Source organism: Miniopterus natalensis, chromosome 11, assembly GCF_054644295.1.
Source record: "Miniopterus natalensis isolate mMinNat1 chromosome 11, mMinNat1.hap1, whole genome shotgun sequence".
NCBI lineage: Eukaryota > Metazoa > Chordata > Mammalia > Chiroptera > Miniopteridae > Miniopterus > Miniopterus natalensis.
In genome coordinates, this window is record NC_142091.1 from 75,238,156 (window position 1) to 75,254,607 (window position 16,452).

At 57.6% G+C, this 16,452-nt stretch overlaps 1 protein-coding gene across 2 annotated transcripts; it reads right to left on the bottom strand.

Moving 5' to 3' along the window:
• Nucleotides 1–9,158: 9,158 nt before the first annotated feature.
• MRPL21 (mitochondrial ribosomal protein L21) lies at nt 9,159–16,385 on the bottom strand. 2 transcript variants are annotated; one of them, XM_087822057.1, is made up of 7 exons: nt 16,278–16,385; nt 14,913–14,970; nt 12,714–12,799; nt 12,158–12,321; nt 10,400–10,452; nt 9,907–10,010; nt 9,159–9,264 (listed from the first exon to the last, which is right to left on the bottom strand). In XM_087822057.1, exons 1-7 carry the CDS (start codon nt 16,375–16,377, stop codon nt 9,200–9,202), a joined length of 630 nt encoding a protein of 209 aa, XP_087678183.1. In that variant the 5' UTR covers nt 16,378–16,385; the 3' UTR covers nt 9,159–9,199. The 2 variants fall into 2 exon arrangements, with proteins under 2 accessions (XP_087678183.1, XP_016068959.1); XM_016213473.2 differs by lacking the exon at nt 16,278–16,385 and adding an exon at nt 15,587–15,748.
• Nucleotides 16,386–16,452: the final 67 nt, after the last annotated feature.

A 16,452-nucleotide genomic window follows, 5' to 3' on the forward strand; every position in this document is an offset into this window, starting at 1 on the left:
AGCTGACAAGTCCCAAAACCTGCAGTGGGCAAGCTGGAAACCCAGGAGAGCTGATGGGATAATTCCAGTGTGAAGTCTGATAGGTTAAAGACCCAGGAAGAACCAGTATTTCAGTTTGAGTCCAAAAAGGGGGGGGGGGGGGGAGAATCAATGTCCCAGTTCCAAGTTAGGCAGGAGGAGTTTCCTCTTACTCAAGGGAGTGGCAGCCCTTTTGTTCTGTTCATGTCTTCACCTGATTGGACCAGGCCCACCTGCATTAGAGAGGGCGATCTGCTTTACTTAGTTTGCTGATTCAAATGTTAATCTCACCTAGAAACACCTTCACCCCCCCCCCAGAATCATAGTTGACTAAATAGCTGTTCCCCCCACAGCCCTGTGACGCAGTCAAGCTGACACATAAAATTACTCCTCACATGGTCCGTGAGATTGTCCCTCTCCCGCCACAGGTATGAGCACACTTACACAGCTCCACAGGGCCTCACCAGAAACGTGTGTCAAAATGTTGGATTTCCCCCAGTCTGGGAAGTGAAAAATGCTATATTCTTGTCCAGTTTTAATTTGCATTTCTTTTATTATGAGTAAGGCTGGGTGTCTTCATAAATTTGAAGGACTTGTATTTCTTTTTAAGTATAGTACTCATACACTTTGCCTATTTTCTTTCAAAGATTTTTACTGATTTTTTAGAGAGACGGGGGGAGGGGGGGCAGGAGAGAAACATAGGGGTGAGAGAGAAACGAGAAACATCAATAGGTTTGCCTCCTGCAGACCAGGGACCAAACCCGAAACCGAGGTATGTGCCCTGACCAGGAATCGAACCTGCCACCTATTGGTGTCCGGGACAACACTCCAACCAACTGAGCCACACTGGCCCGGGCTAGGTTGTGGATCCTTGTATAAACTGAGCTGAAAAAAATTTTTTTACCAAGTGTGTCTTTTTTAAAGTATATACTTGAATGATTTTTAATACATTTACACAGATGGGCCGTGATCACCACAATTTTAGAACATTTTCATGGCCCCAAAAGAACCCTTTGCCATCAACAGTCACTTGCCATTGGCCCCTGACCCTTCCAGGCCTAAGCAACCACGAATCGACTTTGGGTCTGTATGGGTTTGCCTGTCCTGGACAGTTCGTACGTGGCCTTTCGTGTCTGGCTTCTTTCACACAGCATGGCGTTCTGAGGTTCACCCATGGTGTAGTTTCCTCATTTGTAACACGACAGGTGATAGAGTAGGTTATTATGGGGATTACATGGTTAAACTTCATTATTTCTGGGCATGTTGTGAGGACGACTCTGAGAGATGAGCCCTTGAGTTTTTAGACGGAGTATAGATGGTCCCCCTTGTCCCCGCTGACATGTGTCTGAAATGTGTCTCTTTGGCCTGAGGATTATCTTTGGCTGATTATTTTTAAGAAACAGCAGACTCGGGAAGCTTTTCTTTATCTTTCCCTTAACTGCCTAAAAGAATTTAGATAGAGGGCCTGGCGCAGGAGGAGAGCTGTTCGCAGAGAGGTGGAGCGAGCGGCGTGGTGAGCTGGGGAGAAACAGCGGGCCCAGCGGGCCGACTCTCCTCTCTGTCCCCTGTCTCCGCAGGGCCCGGTGCGCAGGGCCCACAGCGGCTCCTGCACCGCCCTGTCGATCGCCTCCCTCCCTTTGACGTCCCAGCCCCGTCCCTTCTCCTCGGCGCAGGGGCATAGAGGCCTCAGCTGCCTGGCTGCCTGTGGGCCTCATAATCTTACGGGGCCCTCGTGCGTATGTGATTAAATGTTGTTGTTCTTCTGTTAATCTGTCTCGGGTCAGTTTAATCTTTAGACCGCCTAGAAGGAGAGAGGACGGTGTTTTTCTCCCGACACCTGAGCATGTTTTCTCTGCTTGAGCTGGGACACTCATCTGCTCCTGGCCTTAGACTGGGTGCTCCTGGATCCTGGGCCTTTCCATTTGGATTGGGATTTGTACCAGGGGCTTTCCTGGTTCTGGGGCCTTCACGTTTGGACGGGATTTATGCTTTCCGGGGTCTCCGGCTTGCAGGGGGCAGATGGTGAGACGGCCTCCACATGAGCATAGCCCTAACGCACCTTTCTGTGTACCCACAGAGGTGCCACTGGCTCTGTTCTCTGGAGCCCTGACTAACACAGAGGGATTACTTTTGGGATCACACGTGATAAATTTTGTAACGTGCGGGCACAGGGCCTGGCTTGCAGCGAGCCCTGGGTGGCAGGTGGTGACGGAGGGGGTGGAGCCTGGGCTCAGCCTGGCCACGTGGACAGAGCCGGACAGCTTGCTGGGTGGGAGAGGCCTCTGGGTGGGCCGCGAGGCAGTGACCTGTGAACGGACCTCACAGGACCTCCTCTGCCAAGTCCCCTCCACTTCCCACTTGCCACTCTGTCCTCAAGTTCGCTCAGTTCCCAGCATGAGCTCCTGCTGTGCCAGGCCTTGTCCCTAAGCAGGGCCCCAGCTTGGCCTCTGGACATCATGACTGTGTGGCTGGAATTTGGTTTCCTGTGTTTCCAAATATTTTTCACGAGTAGAGCTTGTCTGAGAAATCAGCTGGCCAGACTCTCTTTCCCAACATTCGCTTACCCGTCCACCCACCCACCCACCCATTCTTCCATTCATTCATTTACACAGACTTGACCTTGTTTTTGTGATTTATTTGTTCTGCGTTCCTCAGGTTTCTAAGTGCTTTACCCACCATTGTCTTGCCCATTTTGCAGACAAAGAGGATGAGGAGCAGAGAGAGGTGAGGCCGCTGCATCCAAGGCCACAGGGTTGAAAGGGGCAGAGTTGGACAGCAGCCCCGGCAGGTGGGCTCCAGGGCCAGGCCGAGGGCCCGCCGAGGTCCATGCAGACCCACAGCGCTGGGCTCCACCAGCCCAGGTCAGGAAGATGGTTGTCACTTTGTCCCGCGTGGGGCACCGGGCCAGGCTTAGTGCAGGACCCAGAAGCTTATGAGGGCATCGTCCTTGTGAGCAAGGAGCTCGCCTCCTCGGGGGATAAACAGAAGGATTTGGTGAGATTCTGGGAGCGTCTGCAGCCCGGCCACGCCTGCTGTGACCCGTGACCACTGTGGTGGCGAAGGAAATGGATCCAGGAGGGAGCTCTGAGTAATGCTGAGTGAAAATGGCAGGACTCATGGTGACTTGGTTCAAGGAGGGGGAGGGGAGGTGCCGGGTTTTGGGGGGCGGGGGGCTGGGAGAGCGTGTGGCTGGGCTCCAGGCAAGGGTCCCAGCCCATGGGATGGCTGGTGACTTCAGGAGGAACTCTTGGTCTCATTACCACGCCCTGGCACTGGATCGTGCGCCTACACCTGAGGGCGACCTGTCGTCACCCCCCCCCCCCCCCCCCCCCGCTGGGCTCCATTTCGGACGCTCCTGGCATCTGCTGCCCTCTGGCTGAGGTTCGGGAGGGATGGAGTGAGGAGTGAGGGCAGCAATGGGACCTTGTGGGGCCTTGGCTGCCTGGCGAGGGAGGATTCAGGCTCGTTTGCTGCCAGGGGCGACTCCTCGGGGGCCTGGTCTGCAGCGGCGCCCGAGGCCGGCCTGCCGGGGTGGCGGGGCCGCGCCGGGCTGTCCCGAGGGCCCGGGCCCGTGGGAGGGACTGGCTGTCGCCGCTTGGCATCCAGATTCAGCCTCCGGCCGGCCTGCAGAAGAACGTGTTCTCTTTTCAGAGATTTGGTAAGTTCTCTCAAGGAAAACATTGCTTATCAGATGAAATGTCCATTTTGGTGTCAAGGTTTGGGTTTGACGGTGAAGGAGTGTCCTCCCTTAAAGGGGAGGAAGTGTTGCGTTTCCGTCTCTGTGCACCCCGTCATCCCGGGAGGAGGGGATCTTCTGGAAGGCAGGAGACGTCAGGGTGCTGCAGAGCTGCACGCGGTAACGTTAGCCAGCACCAGGACAGGCGGCCGCAACGTGTACCCCACACTCCCACCGGGGCGAGAAATGGTGGGTACGCTAGTGTCCCCAGTCCACAGATACGGAAACTGAGGCACGTGGATGAACTTTCTCAGGGTCACAGAGGGAGCAAGTGGCAGAGGTGGGGCTCCCCCTTGCTGGAGGACAGAGACAGGCTCTGCTGGGGACGATGCAGGGTCTGCAGAAGTCCCCCCAGTTCCTTATCTCTTCAAAACCGGCAGCCCTGAGGCCCTGGCCAGGCAGCTTAGTTGGTTAGAGAGTCGTCCCGATGCACCGAGGTTGCGGGTTCGATCCACAGTCAGGGCACATACAAGAAGCAACCAATGATACATAAATAAGTGGAACAACAAATCGATGTTTCTCTCCCTTCCTCTCTCTCAAAGTCAATAAAAAATAAAATTAAAATAAAAAACACAGAAAAACCCCAAAACCTTCAGCCCGGAGAAGCCCCTCGGTTCAGACGGGAGCTGCACCCGAGCTTCTCAGCCCTGGGCCACCCGTATTAGAATCACCCAGGGAACCACCCCAGACTCAGTGAATCAGGATTTGGGGGTCTGGCTGGGGTCTGGCCATAGGACTTTGAAAAGCTCCCACGTGCGCACTGGCTCCTCTGCCTGGCACCCAGTGGAGCGGCACCTCCCAGCACCCCACTTGCTCTGGGATTGAAACCATAGCCCAACCGGCACAGGTTTCTCGTGAGCGAGAAGTGAGACGTTCCTGCGCGGACAGCCCGGAGAAGCAGGGCTCACCCGTTACAGCAGCAGTGTGCGCCTCTCCTGACCCACGCGCCCGGCCGTCTGAGGCGCAGCCGGGCCGGGACTGGCCACGGCTTCTCTGTGAGCAGCCCGGCCTGTCCACGTGAGAAACGTCTGCGCCAAGCCGATGGCATGCCGGCAGCAAGGTCTCCAGTGCTCTGGAGGACAGTTTTGCCGCTGCAGCTACACATTGGAGACTAGGAGGGGGCCCAGGAAGACCGGAGAAAGCAAGGCCGGGCCTGGATCAGAGGTTCTGGGCTCTCAGAGGGGGGGCCCTCCAGGGTGTTCCTTCTGGCGCTCAAAGGTGTGTGAACCTGGACGCACACGAACAAAGGGCGGGGGCTGTTACCCTTCCACCGAGGAAGCTACAGGCCAGGCCTGGGCGGGAGCACCCCCCACGCCTGCCCAGGAAGGAACCTGGGAGCCGCTCGCCCTGTGAGGTTACTTTCCGTAGGGCTGCCTTTTATTTAATCTTCACTTGAGGGTATTTTTTCCATTGCTTCCCAGAGCGAGTGGGGGGGAGAGAGAGAGAAACGTCGCTGCGAGAGAGACACATCGGTCGGTTGCCTCCTGCACGTGCCCTGACTGGGCTGGGGATCAAACCTGCCCTTGGCCAGAATCGAACCCCGGACCCTTCAGCCCGCAGACCGACGCTCTAACCACTGAGGCAAACCGGCAGGGCAAGCTAGTGAGGGTTAGATGAGTTAGTGTGTGTGACATGCCTGACCTACCCCTGCACACGGCACCAGCTCAGCAAGTGTCACCATTGTCACTGTCCCGGCCCGGGTGCACTTGGGCCTTCCCAGGCCTGGTTCCTGTCCCTGGACCAGGAGCATCGGGCAGGAACCCAGCAGGTCTCCCTCTTTCCCCATTTCCTCTTTGACGTGCGGGCTCCGAGGCAGCCCCCGCGCAGTGTAATTGTACGTTAAAACGAGCGACCTTCGAGCCCCTCAGAGGTCGCTCCTGGAGACGCCGGGTGGGTTCTGCCAGCCCTGGGCTTCCGTTAGGAGCCTGGGTGTAGGACCAGACGCACCCCTGGTGATTCTGCTGCGCACGCCCAGGCTTGGAACGGTTGGCCGGGTTCCCGAGGGCGACGTCTGTGTCGCCTGGTGGCCGTCAGCAGGAGGAAGGAAAGAAGAAAACGGGACGGTGTCTTTCAGGTCAGGCAGCCTGGGCTCTGCCTGTCCCCGTCTCTGCTGAGTCACCTGCGCAGAAAGTGGGCCGAAGGGCGCGCGGCCGGCAGGTGTGCCATTGCCGCTTACCTGCTGGCCGAGCCCCACCCAGGAAGTGGCCCGGGAGCCTGGGCCCGGGTGGGTGTGAGGATGCTGGAAGGTGCTGGCAGGAGCCCCACGCGCTGCCTGCGGGCCGATGGCTCCACCTGCTGGACCAGGGGATCTGCAGACATCCCCTGGGACACGCTTGATCTAATGCTTTCAGAGCTGTTCTCCTGTGGTTCCAGCAGGCACGAGTGACTCCCGGTCTTCCACAAACCCCTGGGCAGGCTCCTGACCCCTCCTCCCGGGACGCCGCAGAGGTCTGTCTGCACGGAACTAGCCACGCTGGCCCTTCCCGGGGACCCACTGCTGTCCCCCGCAGTGTGGAATCGGGATTCCCACGGAGACGTTTGGAGCGCTGCCTGCCTGCCTGACGGGGCCAGGGTGGCGGTGGATGGTGGCTGTGTGCACGTTAGCGGATAAAACAGACACACGTCCCCTCCTGGGGCTGGCGGTCCGGCGGGGGAGGCAGGCGAGACACTCAACTGTTGACACCAGGAGACGGAGCTGAGACGGTGACCAGGGAGGGGCCTCCTGAGATGGGGTGGCCTGGGCGGTCCACTCTGAGCTAGTGACACGTATTCATAGCAGCCAGGCACACCGGTGAGTGATGGAGGTGACAGTCTGACCCAAGACCCTTATGCCTAATCCCTGGGCCGTCTGGGTCCCACTGTCCCCTTTCACACGCTCCTTCCATGCCCACCCCCATGGCTCTCGCACATGCTGGGCTTCCTGGGAGGCTTTGGGTGGCACAGCCTGGGCCTTGGGCCACTTGTGGCCTGGGGAGGGTGGAGCCACGCTCTCAGCCCAGGGGAGAAGCTGGGGTGAAGGCTGCACAGCACCGTCAGGAGCTGGGCGAGGCCAAGGTGGGTGCCGGCGGGGGCGGGGGGCGACTGGGCTCATGGGAGGTGAGGCGGGCAGGTGCCTGGAGACCCTGGGGCAGCTCACGGTGCTGACCGAGCAGCGAAGTGTTTCTGTGGAAAAGGGGAGAAAGCTGGCCTGGGCGAGCCCAGCGGGCAGGAGGGACAGCGTGTGCTGGCACAGGCAGAGAGCCCTCCCAACCCTGAGGTGACGCTTGGCGTGTCCGGGACACCTGCCCAGAACAGCTGCGTCGGGCCTGCAGGGAACATTCACACTTTGCTAAGGTACCGATGGGGATCTGTTCGGCTCCCCCCCAACCGAGAGCGATGTTGTTAACCAGGTTTCCTATTTGTTTTTAAATTTGGGGTAAAATATACAGGCCATAAACCTACCTTTTTAACCTTTTGTGACAATTCAGTGACGTGACTGTGGTGACACCATCGCCCCTATGTGTGGCTTTCCCGGGACCTAGAACCGAAACCCCGAACCTGTGCCCCTGGGAACCTCCATCTACTCTGAGTTTGCCTATTCGAGATAGTTCATGTGAGTAGAATCGTACAATATTTATAATTTTGTGTATGGCTTTTTTTTCTTTTAAAAAAATGTCTTTATTGATTTTTAGAGAGAAAGGGAGAGGGAGAGGGAGAGACCGAAACATCGATGAGAAACATCGATCGGCTGCCTCCTGCATGCCCCCCACTGGGGACGGGGCCCACAGCCCTGGCATGTGCCCTGACGGGGATGGAACCGGTGACCTCCTGATGCCTGGCACCACGCTCAGCCCCTGGGCCACACCCGCCCGGGCGGGTTCTTTCACTCGGCCTGTTTCCAAGGGCCGTCGATGCTGCAGGGTGTTCACTTTCGCCCGGACAGGGGTGTCATTTCTCCCTTTTTGTGAGGGTACCTGGTCTAGTTTGAAAAGGAGTGAGCGCCCGCCAGCCCAGCACCGGTGTTAATGTTTTGTAGGCGCGTCGCCAGGCCCTGGGGCACAGGCTGCGCTCTCCTGGGTAACAGGTGACCACTGGCCGAGCTCGCTTCACCCCCTCGGACGGGTGAGAAGTCAAGGCCTAGTGCTTGGTCACGTAGCCGAGATCACACACGCTTGCTGGCCTGCGTGGCTCCAGGACCCCTGATGAGCTGGGCGGCCGACCGTGGCACTTTTCAGGTAAGTCCTGTCTCAAATGTTTGCAGCCTGCACGGGGACAATCGCAGGACCCGGTGTCTGGCTGGCGAAGGGAGAGCCAGAGAGAAGGCCTGGCTGGGTGGGACTGCAGACACGTTGCTCTCAGGTGTCCGCAGGAGCTAGGGCACAAACTCCCATGTGGCGGCACCAGAGGGCACCCCACCTCTGAGGTTGGGGCCCACCACCCTTCCAGCCCAGCAACCACAGCAGGGGAACAACTGGGGTCTCCTCCTGCAGGACTGAGCGCCCCCTGCTGTCCACGGAGGGCACTGCCGGGGAGCATCCCCAAGGCCTGGGCCAGCATCCGGGGAGCAGGAGGGAAGGGGGAGAGGCCTCCTGGGTCAGTGCTGTCTTCATTTTCTGATTTCCACATCACAGGGATGACCCCCCAAGGGACGCTTGAAGGAATCTTGCCAAGAAGGTATTTATTGTCGTTTGTGTTTGTGTCACTCGAAAGCCCTGTTGTCCTGGAGGGAGGCACAGAGCCAGGGCCTGGGTGTCTGAGAGTCCCTCCCTCCCCACACCCGCTCCCCAAAGTCCACGCCTCCATCCCTTGGGCCACGCTGGGTTCAGGACCTGTCCCTTCTTTCCTGGGTTAGCTGCCTGCCTGACCGTCCCAAACCCTTCCAGGACAGGTGGCTGCTTTCAGAACCAAGTTCAAACCTCCTTGGCCCCCTGCTGTCTCTGCTACTGCTCAGCAACTGGCCCTCAAGGCCCAACGAGGTCCCTCCTCTGGTGGTCAGGGCACTACCCCCGTACCGTGACCTCCCCTTCCTTCTACACCCAGTCTCCTGGTTTCACCCCAGCTTTTAAAAAGCAAATCACTACCAACAGGCACACGGACCCACTCAGAGGTGGGATCTGCTCGTCTTTGTCTGTCTTGCCCAGAAGTGGAATCTAGATTGTCCCTTGGCGTCAGCTCCCAGGTCCCGGATGCATCTCCTAAAGGGTCCCTTTGGCCTGCTGCCAGCAGTGGGGGGTGGAGGGTGGCCAAGAACGCCAGTCTTTGTCTCACGCAGCACCCAGGTCTGCTGGGGGAGGGCCAGGCTACGGATTCTCCCCAACTTCTGGCCCCTGGCGTGGGGAGGCTGCTGCCCAGCGACCCGGCGCTCGAGCCAGAACCAGAACCGGTACAATTCTGGCATCAGAACAGAAACTCAGGCTCCCTGGAAAACAGTTTATTTTTATATTTCTGCAAATGTCAGTTCGACGATCAGCTCAAACACGGAGCAATCTCAATGGTGTTTATCCGCAGGACAGTCTGCGGGCTCACAATGACTGGAAGAGAGAGAGAGCTCAGTCACTGCTGGACCACCACCTCCAACCTTGTTAATCAGCCACCTGAGAGACCCCGCCCCCTGGCACCCACTCTTTCCATGAGGGACTCTGCCTCGAACCAGCCTGGGGGCCAGGAGAGCCCTCGTCGAAGCCCCCAGCCTTTCCCCCACCGTGCTCAGAGACCCCGGGACTGTAGGGGGGTGCACGGCCCCATCTGGCTGACCTTGAGGCTTCCTGACCCAAGGCCAGGTAAAGCCAAGGCTGTTTTCTCAGGTGTACTGGAAGGACTCCCTACTACTGGCAGGCCAGGCAGCAGTTCCCGCTGTGACTAAGGGCTGTGAGTGACACACATTTCCCGAGACAGGATCCCGCAGCTTGCAGGGTCCCAGCCTGGGGGAGCACCTGCCTCATGGGGACTGTGACTCCGGTGGAGGCCCTGTCTTGAGTCTCAGTCCCTGGTGTGGGGGGAGCACCTGCCTCATGGGGACTGTGACTCCAGTGGAGGCCCCGTCTGAGTCTCAGCCCCTGGTGTGGTCAGGAGGAGTCTGGCCTGGCCCTCCTGGTCAGGCCCAGTGGGTGGTGCCGAGCAGGGCAGGGACACGGGGGGTGGCCACAGGGCGCCAGCTCCGCCCCATTACTCACTTCTCTTCTTCCTGTAGTTTTTCCTTTTCTTAAACTTCATGTTGATTTTTGGCCATGATTCTGTCTTTTCAATGACTGTGGCCTCTACGCGGACAAGATCCTTCCTAGGAGAGGGAAAGTAAATAGTGACGTGCTTTCTCCATTTGCTTTCAATGCTGCTCATGTTTTTCACAAGATTCTAAAAAATGAGTTTTTCTTTTTTGCTGATTTTAAAAGGGACACATGCCTCCCTGTAGACGGTCTGAAAGCTACAAAGCGCATGATGAAGACAATGCAGCCTGCCCGCAGGTCTTCAAGGGCCATGTGGGGGCGAGTGAGTAACAGACCGCTGGCCTGGTCTGGGTGTCCTCCCACGGGGACCCGGAGCATCCGCCATCACGGAGTATAAGCCTCTTGTGTTTGGCGTCGGATCGAGTGATGGATGCCCACCCCGTCCCCTGCCCGGCTTCACCGCCCAGCCGTGGACAAAGCCCCGCATCTGAGCGCACGTTACCCCAGGAGAGGCCTGCCCAGCAGTGTGAAGTCATCAGCACCAACCAGCAGGACCTGAGAGGGAAACAGGGTGTTGCCTGTAAGTGACACAGTCACTCAGGACAGGTGGTGACTCGGGTGCACTGGGAAATGAGAAAGGGACCAGTCAGAGATCCTGCTATGGACGGGATCCGCTACCTCAATCATTGCTTCAAACAAACCTTACCCAGCCCTGGCCATGAGTGGTACCTCTCAGAAATGCCTGGACCGTCAGACGCAGGCGGTAAGATTGTTTGATGTGGGGATCGCCTATCATGTTAAGTGTCAAACTCCTATGAAAATGGCAGCTTTTTAATAATTAACAACAAACACAAAAAAACCATCCTCAGTGATGTCTGACAGACACAGGGAGAAACACACACGTCGGACAGCGGTGCCCTGGAAGCCGGTCGCAGGACACGAGACTGCGGCTCAGGTGTATCTGACACCAGCAGAACCCCAGCTGCTGCCACCATGTCCTCAGTGCAGCGAAACTGCCACCAAATGTGGCCACAGATGAAAACACCCTCGCAGTCCAAGCACAGTGCTGTTTTTGTAGATGCTGGAAGACTGTCTTGAGTTTTACTGGTAAGAAAAAAATCCAACCGCACTAAATGTAGATGTCTAAAGACAAGCGCATCCGTAACACCACCGGTGGCCTGCGCACATCAGATGACGACAAATGACAAGTTGTCTTAGGCTCACTTTCAGCACCTGCTCCCGATGCCTGGGTTTCCCACGTTATAAAGAACCACCTGCGTTAGACGGCGCTTCCCATCATGTTAACGTGAAACGTTTCCAAATAACACCTTTTCTGAAACCTTTACAAACGCACTCCCGAAGCCGTAGTGACTCAGGCTCCCGAAGCCCACGTGCTCACAACAGACCTGCCAGCGCCCGCCGTTCAGAAGAGAGCTTGCGCTGCTGCCGCCCAGCTCCGAGCTAAGGAGGCGGCTCAGGCCGCAGGCCCTGAGACCGTCTCAGCGAGAGCAAACGTGCCAAAACCCTACACTCACAGAGGACGGAGTTTTCATTAATAGGGAAAATCCTATGTGTCACGTTACATTATATTGACAGTAATACATATCCTAGAAAAGCGACCTAGTACAGAGAGCTTATATTTTGTATATAGTTTTATAAGTAGGAGCAGAGTAGGCAAAAATCAAATAGACTCTGAAAACAGCAAACAGAACCATAACAGAAGGGTAGCAACGCTCAGCTAAACAGACAGAGCTCGCAGTTCCCAATGTAAGAAAGAGCCAGTGCCCAGGGAAGGACCTCGGAACCGGGCCTCGCTGCTTCAAAACAGAGCAGCCGGCCAATCAAACGTCAGTGTTCCAGCGGAAACTTAACATTTTTCCCCTAAAAATATGGGCTTCAAACTCTATATCCTCAACTGGGACCTTTATCTTACCTGCGACGGAGCATTTCCTGTGGGAATTCGCTAACGACGTGAGAAGATCAACAGACACGCTGCCTGTCTCCGGTGAGGGGTGAGCCTCCTGAGTCGGCCGCCCTCGGAGGTGGCGGCCAGCTCTGCCAGCCCCTCTCAGCTCTGCCGGCCTTTCCCTCGGCCCTGCCTGTGCCTGCCTGGCCAGCCCGCTTCGTCACTCACACTCCTGTCCCTTGGTCTTGCTTGTGGTCACCTCTGATTTGAGGAAAGCTCTCCGGGGATGGCCCAGGAGCAGGGGTCAAACATTTGGGGCCGAGTCCCTGAATGCAAAGAAACTGACAGTCTCACCTTCTCCAACCGGATCCTCTCTCCACATGCCAGGTCTAGTTCATTCTCGATTAAAATCAGGTCTTCAGCGGTCACCTTCCACTGGTGGCTGGCAAAGTGCACCACAGCAAAGAGCCTGCCGTACTGGCCGGTGGCGATCAGCTCGTTCACCTTCCCCACGACCTCTGCGGGGAGGGAGGCCGGAGAGTGGCACAGGGCCAGCCATTACCCACGATGGAAAGGCAGCAGCTACACCTCCACACTGGGGCCTGGGACTTTAGTACATAAAACCACGCCTCCCCCTCCTGCTCTCCCGCAGCTGTGTGACGTGGGGCTCCTGGAGGAGTGGCTATAGGGCAGGGTAACAGCAGGTGGCGGGGCCTTGGCTCTCTCCACCAGGGTCACAGGTGCTCAGGGGTCTCTGCTGAATTAATGTGGCTCTCGAGCCTGCTGCTAAGGGGCAGAATGAAGCAGAGCATTTGCTGTACCAGGTCTTGGAGCAGGAGAAACGTGACCCCCTCGCTCAGCGGCCAGGTGGTGTGTGGAGGGTGGTTGGCACCCTGGCTCTGCCTCTTACCTGCGTGGTGTTTGGTCTCTTCGGCTGGGTCTGGCAGAACAACTTCAGGCCATGGTGGTGAACTCAGGGATGTTTTAGGAACGTATCTGTAAAAACATTTGACACATGCATGTCACACATGTGAAAAGGCAGTTCAAAATCATGAGACATTGCTGTGTGGAAACGCCAGGAAGGACAGGGTCTGCCACGTCACCCAGCCACGTCACCGGGTCCCCTCTCGGATGCTGCCAGGGCAGCTGCCCCGGAAGTCAGAGGGAGATGTAAGCCCACATTCTCAGGGACACCTGCTGAGGGTGTCATGTGATTTGGGACCACAGCGGCACTGGCTCTTTGGTAGGGACCCAACCCTTTGGTGTAAATCTGAGGACAGGCCCCCACATATCCTCTCAGAATTGCCATGCATTTCCAGGAACAATGGCTAAGCATTCAATAGTCCAGAGAGAAACTGTGAGCTTTCCACTCCAGAAGGGCCCTCCCCGGAATAACCCTGTGGACCCTGGGTCTGCACCCCAGCTCCACTGCAGAGTACGTGACCTTGGTAAGTGTTACCGACTCTAGGCCTGGCTTCCTTAACTGAGAAAACAGGAATAAAGCACCTGCCTCCAAGGGCTGTGGGGGGTCAGAGGGGACCATGTGCCCAGCTGTACCCAGCAGAGGGGGGATGTGGTCAGCTCAGGGCCCTGGAGCTGCAGACCACTGCCACACTCCGTCCTGTGCTTCGGTCACCTGTCTGCTCCTCCCTGCCCAGTGGCACTACACTAGGTGTGGCTGTTTTCTTCATTCCAGAAACTCTCCCCGAGCTCAGTCTGCTATAGAGAGTGGGGTGGTTGAGGGTGGAGGGCAAAGAAGGGAAGCCTGGTCTCAAAAGGAGGGGTCTCCCTAAATTCCTGACCTATTGCTGCCTCAAATTTCTGCAGTCTATAAAAAAGGGGAGGTCTGGCCCTGGCCAGTGTGGCTCAGTTGGTTGGAACGTTGTCTTTTACATTGAAAGGTTGCATAATCGATACCTGGTCGGGTGCGTATGGGAGGCAACCCATCGATGTTTCTCTCTCTCTCCCCCTTCTTTTCTCTCTAAAATCAATAAGCATATCCTCAGGTGAGGATTAGAAAAATAAAAGGAAGGGAGGTCTGTACACCTAGATGGAAGTTCTCAGAACTGTTTTTAAGCTTCTGTTGCTGTTTGCTACCAGAAAGTGAACTTTTCTGTCTTTCTCACCGGCATGTGCTCAACACAAACCTGTGAAATGAGTGACACTTCCCATGTTGGAGTCAACTGGCCAAAAAGTTAACCTGAGCTTTCCCAACGTGCTAACCTCAGAGCCCTAGAAACATGGGCTCTGGCAGGACTCAGCTGAGCCCGTGAAAGGAACAAAGACCGGAAACTGGAACCCGCTGGGGCAGCAGTCGCCTTTCACAGAGGAAAGGGGAAAAAAATAAGCCAAATTAATGAAAAGGCCCACTTACGATTCCTTTAGATCCTGACTCAGTTTTTCAACTTTCCCTTTTGAGAAACAGAAACCCCTGGACCTCCCTGCTGCTGAGACTGGTGTGGAGGTGGTGGCGCTGAATGAGGGCTCTGTGTACACCAGGCACTGTCCACACTTTAAATGCAGACATTTACTTATCCTCACAAAACTCCACGGAGCTAGACACGCTCGTCCCGCTTGCAGAAGAGGTGGCACGGCTCGGATGGGCGGCCTTGCTCGGGAGCTGCCTGAGGTCCTGAGCACAGGGCAGGGCAGGGCCGGGGCCTCTGCACGCGTAACTGCCACCCTGTCCTGCTCCTCTGTGTACGTCCACCATCCAGTGTGACTTTGTCAAATCCACCTTATGTAGTTTACAGTGAAGTTTCTTCCTTAAGTATGAGATTTTAACACTGAATATTATCTTTCAAAGCTCACTGGTTCCTCCTAGAGATCTTGACCCAACCTGCCTGTGACACAACCTCCTTCCTGGTTGGAAACCCTCCATTTAGGAGCCACAACTTCCCCTTGATAACTCCAGCTACGCAGGAACGGGGAACACCTCGCCCTTTGGATTCTTGAAGTTCTATCTCCACTCTATGTATGTCAAGGGTCTGAGAGAATTATTGTCAAAAGAGTTAAAACAGAACTATTTCTGAAAACCCAAAAGTGTGAAGTTTTGACGTCAGAAAGACAGTCCTACGAGCGGGAGGAGAGTCATGCAAACCGACGTTACCGTTGTGGAAGTGGAGCGCTGTGCGAACGGGACCTCCGAGGAGTGGACCACAGGGAGGCTGAGGGGACAAGAGAGGCGCAGTTACCATCGTGAAATGCGAGCCGCCCTGGGTGACACCAAACGCAGGGCTGTCCCCGTTATTGCTTCGAACCCCATCATGATGTGTCCGCAGGACATCCAGGCGGACACAGCTCAGAGAGCATCGCCTGCCGTCCTTAGTTGTTACCGTGGGCATTGAGACTCGTCCGTCACCCCACCTAAGGGGCCTAAACCGAGTCGCCCACCCGCTAACCCATTCCTTGACCAAGTGTCCGGCGGGTTCAGACCCTGTCCTGTGCCCGGTGCCTGGCGCCTCCGGGTGGCCCCGTTGACAAGCCCGCCTCCTGGTACTGTCACCCTGTGTTGTCCCCGCGTGTGGCGCTGGTTTCTGGGACCGAGGGCAGGGGACTGAGGTGATGCAACAGCTTCAGCCAACGGCCAGGGTCTTGCCGCTCTTCTGCTGAAACCCTCCCAGAGCTTCCCGTGCCATTCAGCGGGAGCAAAAGCCAAGCCCTCGGGGCCCGCAGGGCGGTGGCAGCGTCACCCCGTCTCCCCTGGCTCGCCGGGCGCCCCCCCTGGAAGCCTGGGCCTCGTCTCCCCGAACCCCTCCCCCGGGCCTGGGCTCTCGCGCTGACCTGCACGACACACGAGCCCCCGTGCGCAACACGATGCCTTAAAAAGCAAAATGACCCTTAATACAGCACCTAAAAAGGGGGAGCCCTTTAATGGCATCAAATATGCATTTAGCTCAATTTAAAAAAAACAGCCCTGGCCGCCGGCTCGGAGGTCGGGGCCGGGCCCGGCGGGCAGCGGGTTCGCTCGGGGCGCGCGGGGGACTCCGGCGCCCCCCCCCCTCCGAAAATCAGAGGCAAACACCCTCGGGGGAGGATTAAAAAACAAACACAGTAGCGGCGGTGCTCGCGCGGCGCGCACTCTCCAGGCCATTTTCTGGCAGAAGCGGTTTCCGGGAACGTCTTTTCTGAGCCTCTCAACCCAGCGGCTAAAGCGCAGGCGCCGCTTCTGCTGGACGGTGACGACCGGGCGGGGGGCGCGGGTCTCGGGGGTGGACCCCGCCAGGCCCCCGCCCTCTGACCCCCGCGAGCGCCCCGCGACAGGCCCTGCGCGGAGGGGAGCAGCTGTGCCAGGGCTCAGGCTCCTGACTGAAGGGCCCGCGTCTGGACCTCGGCGGCCCCGACCCCAAAGCCGGGGCCACGTTCACCGCGCCCCAGAAGGCGACCGGCACCGACGGCTTCAGGTCGGACGGACGCAGGGCGCGGGCCGGCGGGAAACCCGCTCCCTCCCTTCGCCCCGCGGCCCGGGTCTCACCTGCTCCGGGCCCCGGCGGTCTGAGGACGCCGCGGCCGCACGCGGACAGCAGCCGCCCGAGAGTGACCGGCAGGGCTGAGGCCGCCATGGGCGCCGCCATCTTGCCGGGGGCCTCGGCCGGAAGCGGAAGCGCCGCGAACCTGGTGCGTCGACGCACCGGCCCGGCGGGGAACAG

Bases quoted from the DNA above. Each gene is read 5' to 3' on its own strand.
- MRPL21 (XM_087822057.1), bottom strand. From the start codon at position 16,377: ATGGCGGCGCCCATGGCGGCCTCAGCCCTGCCGGTCACTCTCGGGCGG. The intron at 14,971-16,277 runs GTGAGACCCGGG...TTGTCCCCTCAG, and splicing joins ACCGCCGGGGCCCGGAGCAG to CCTCCCTGTGGTCCACTCCT. The intron at 12,322-12,713 runs GTAAGAGGCAGA...CCCTCCCCGCAG, and splicing joins AGAGACCAAACACCACGCAG to AGGTCGTGGGGAAGGTGAAC.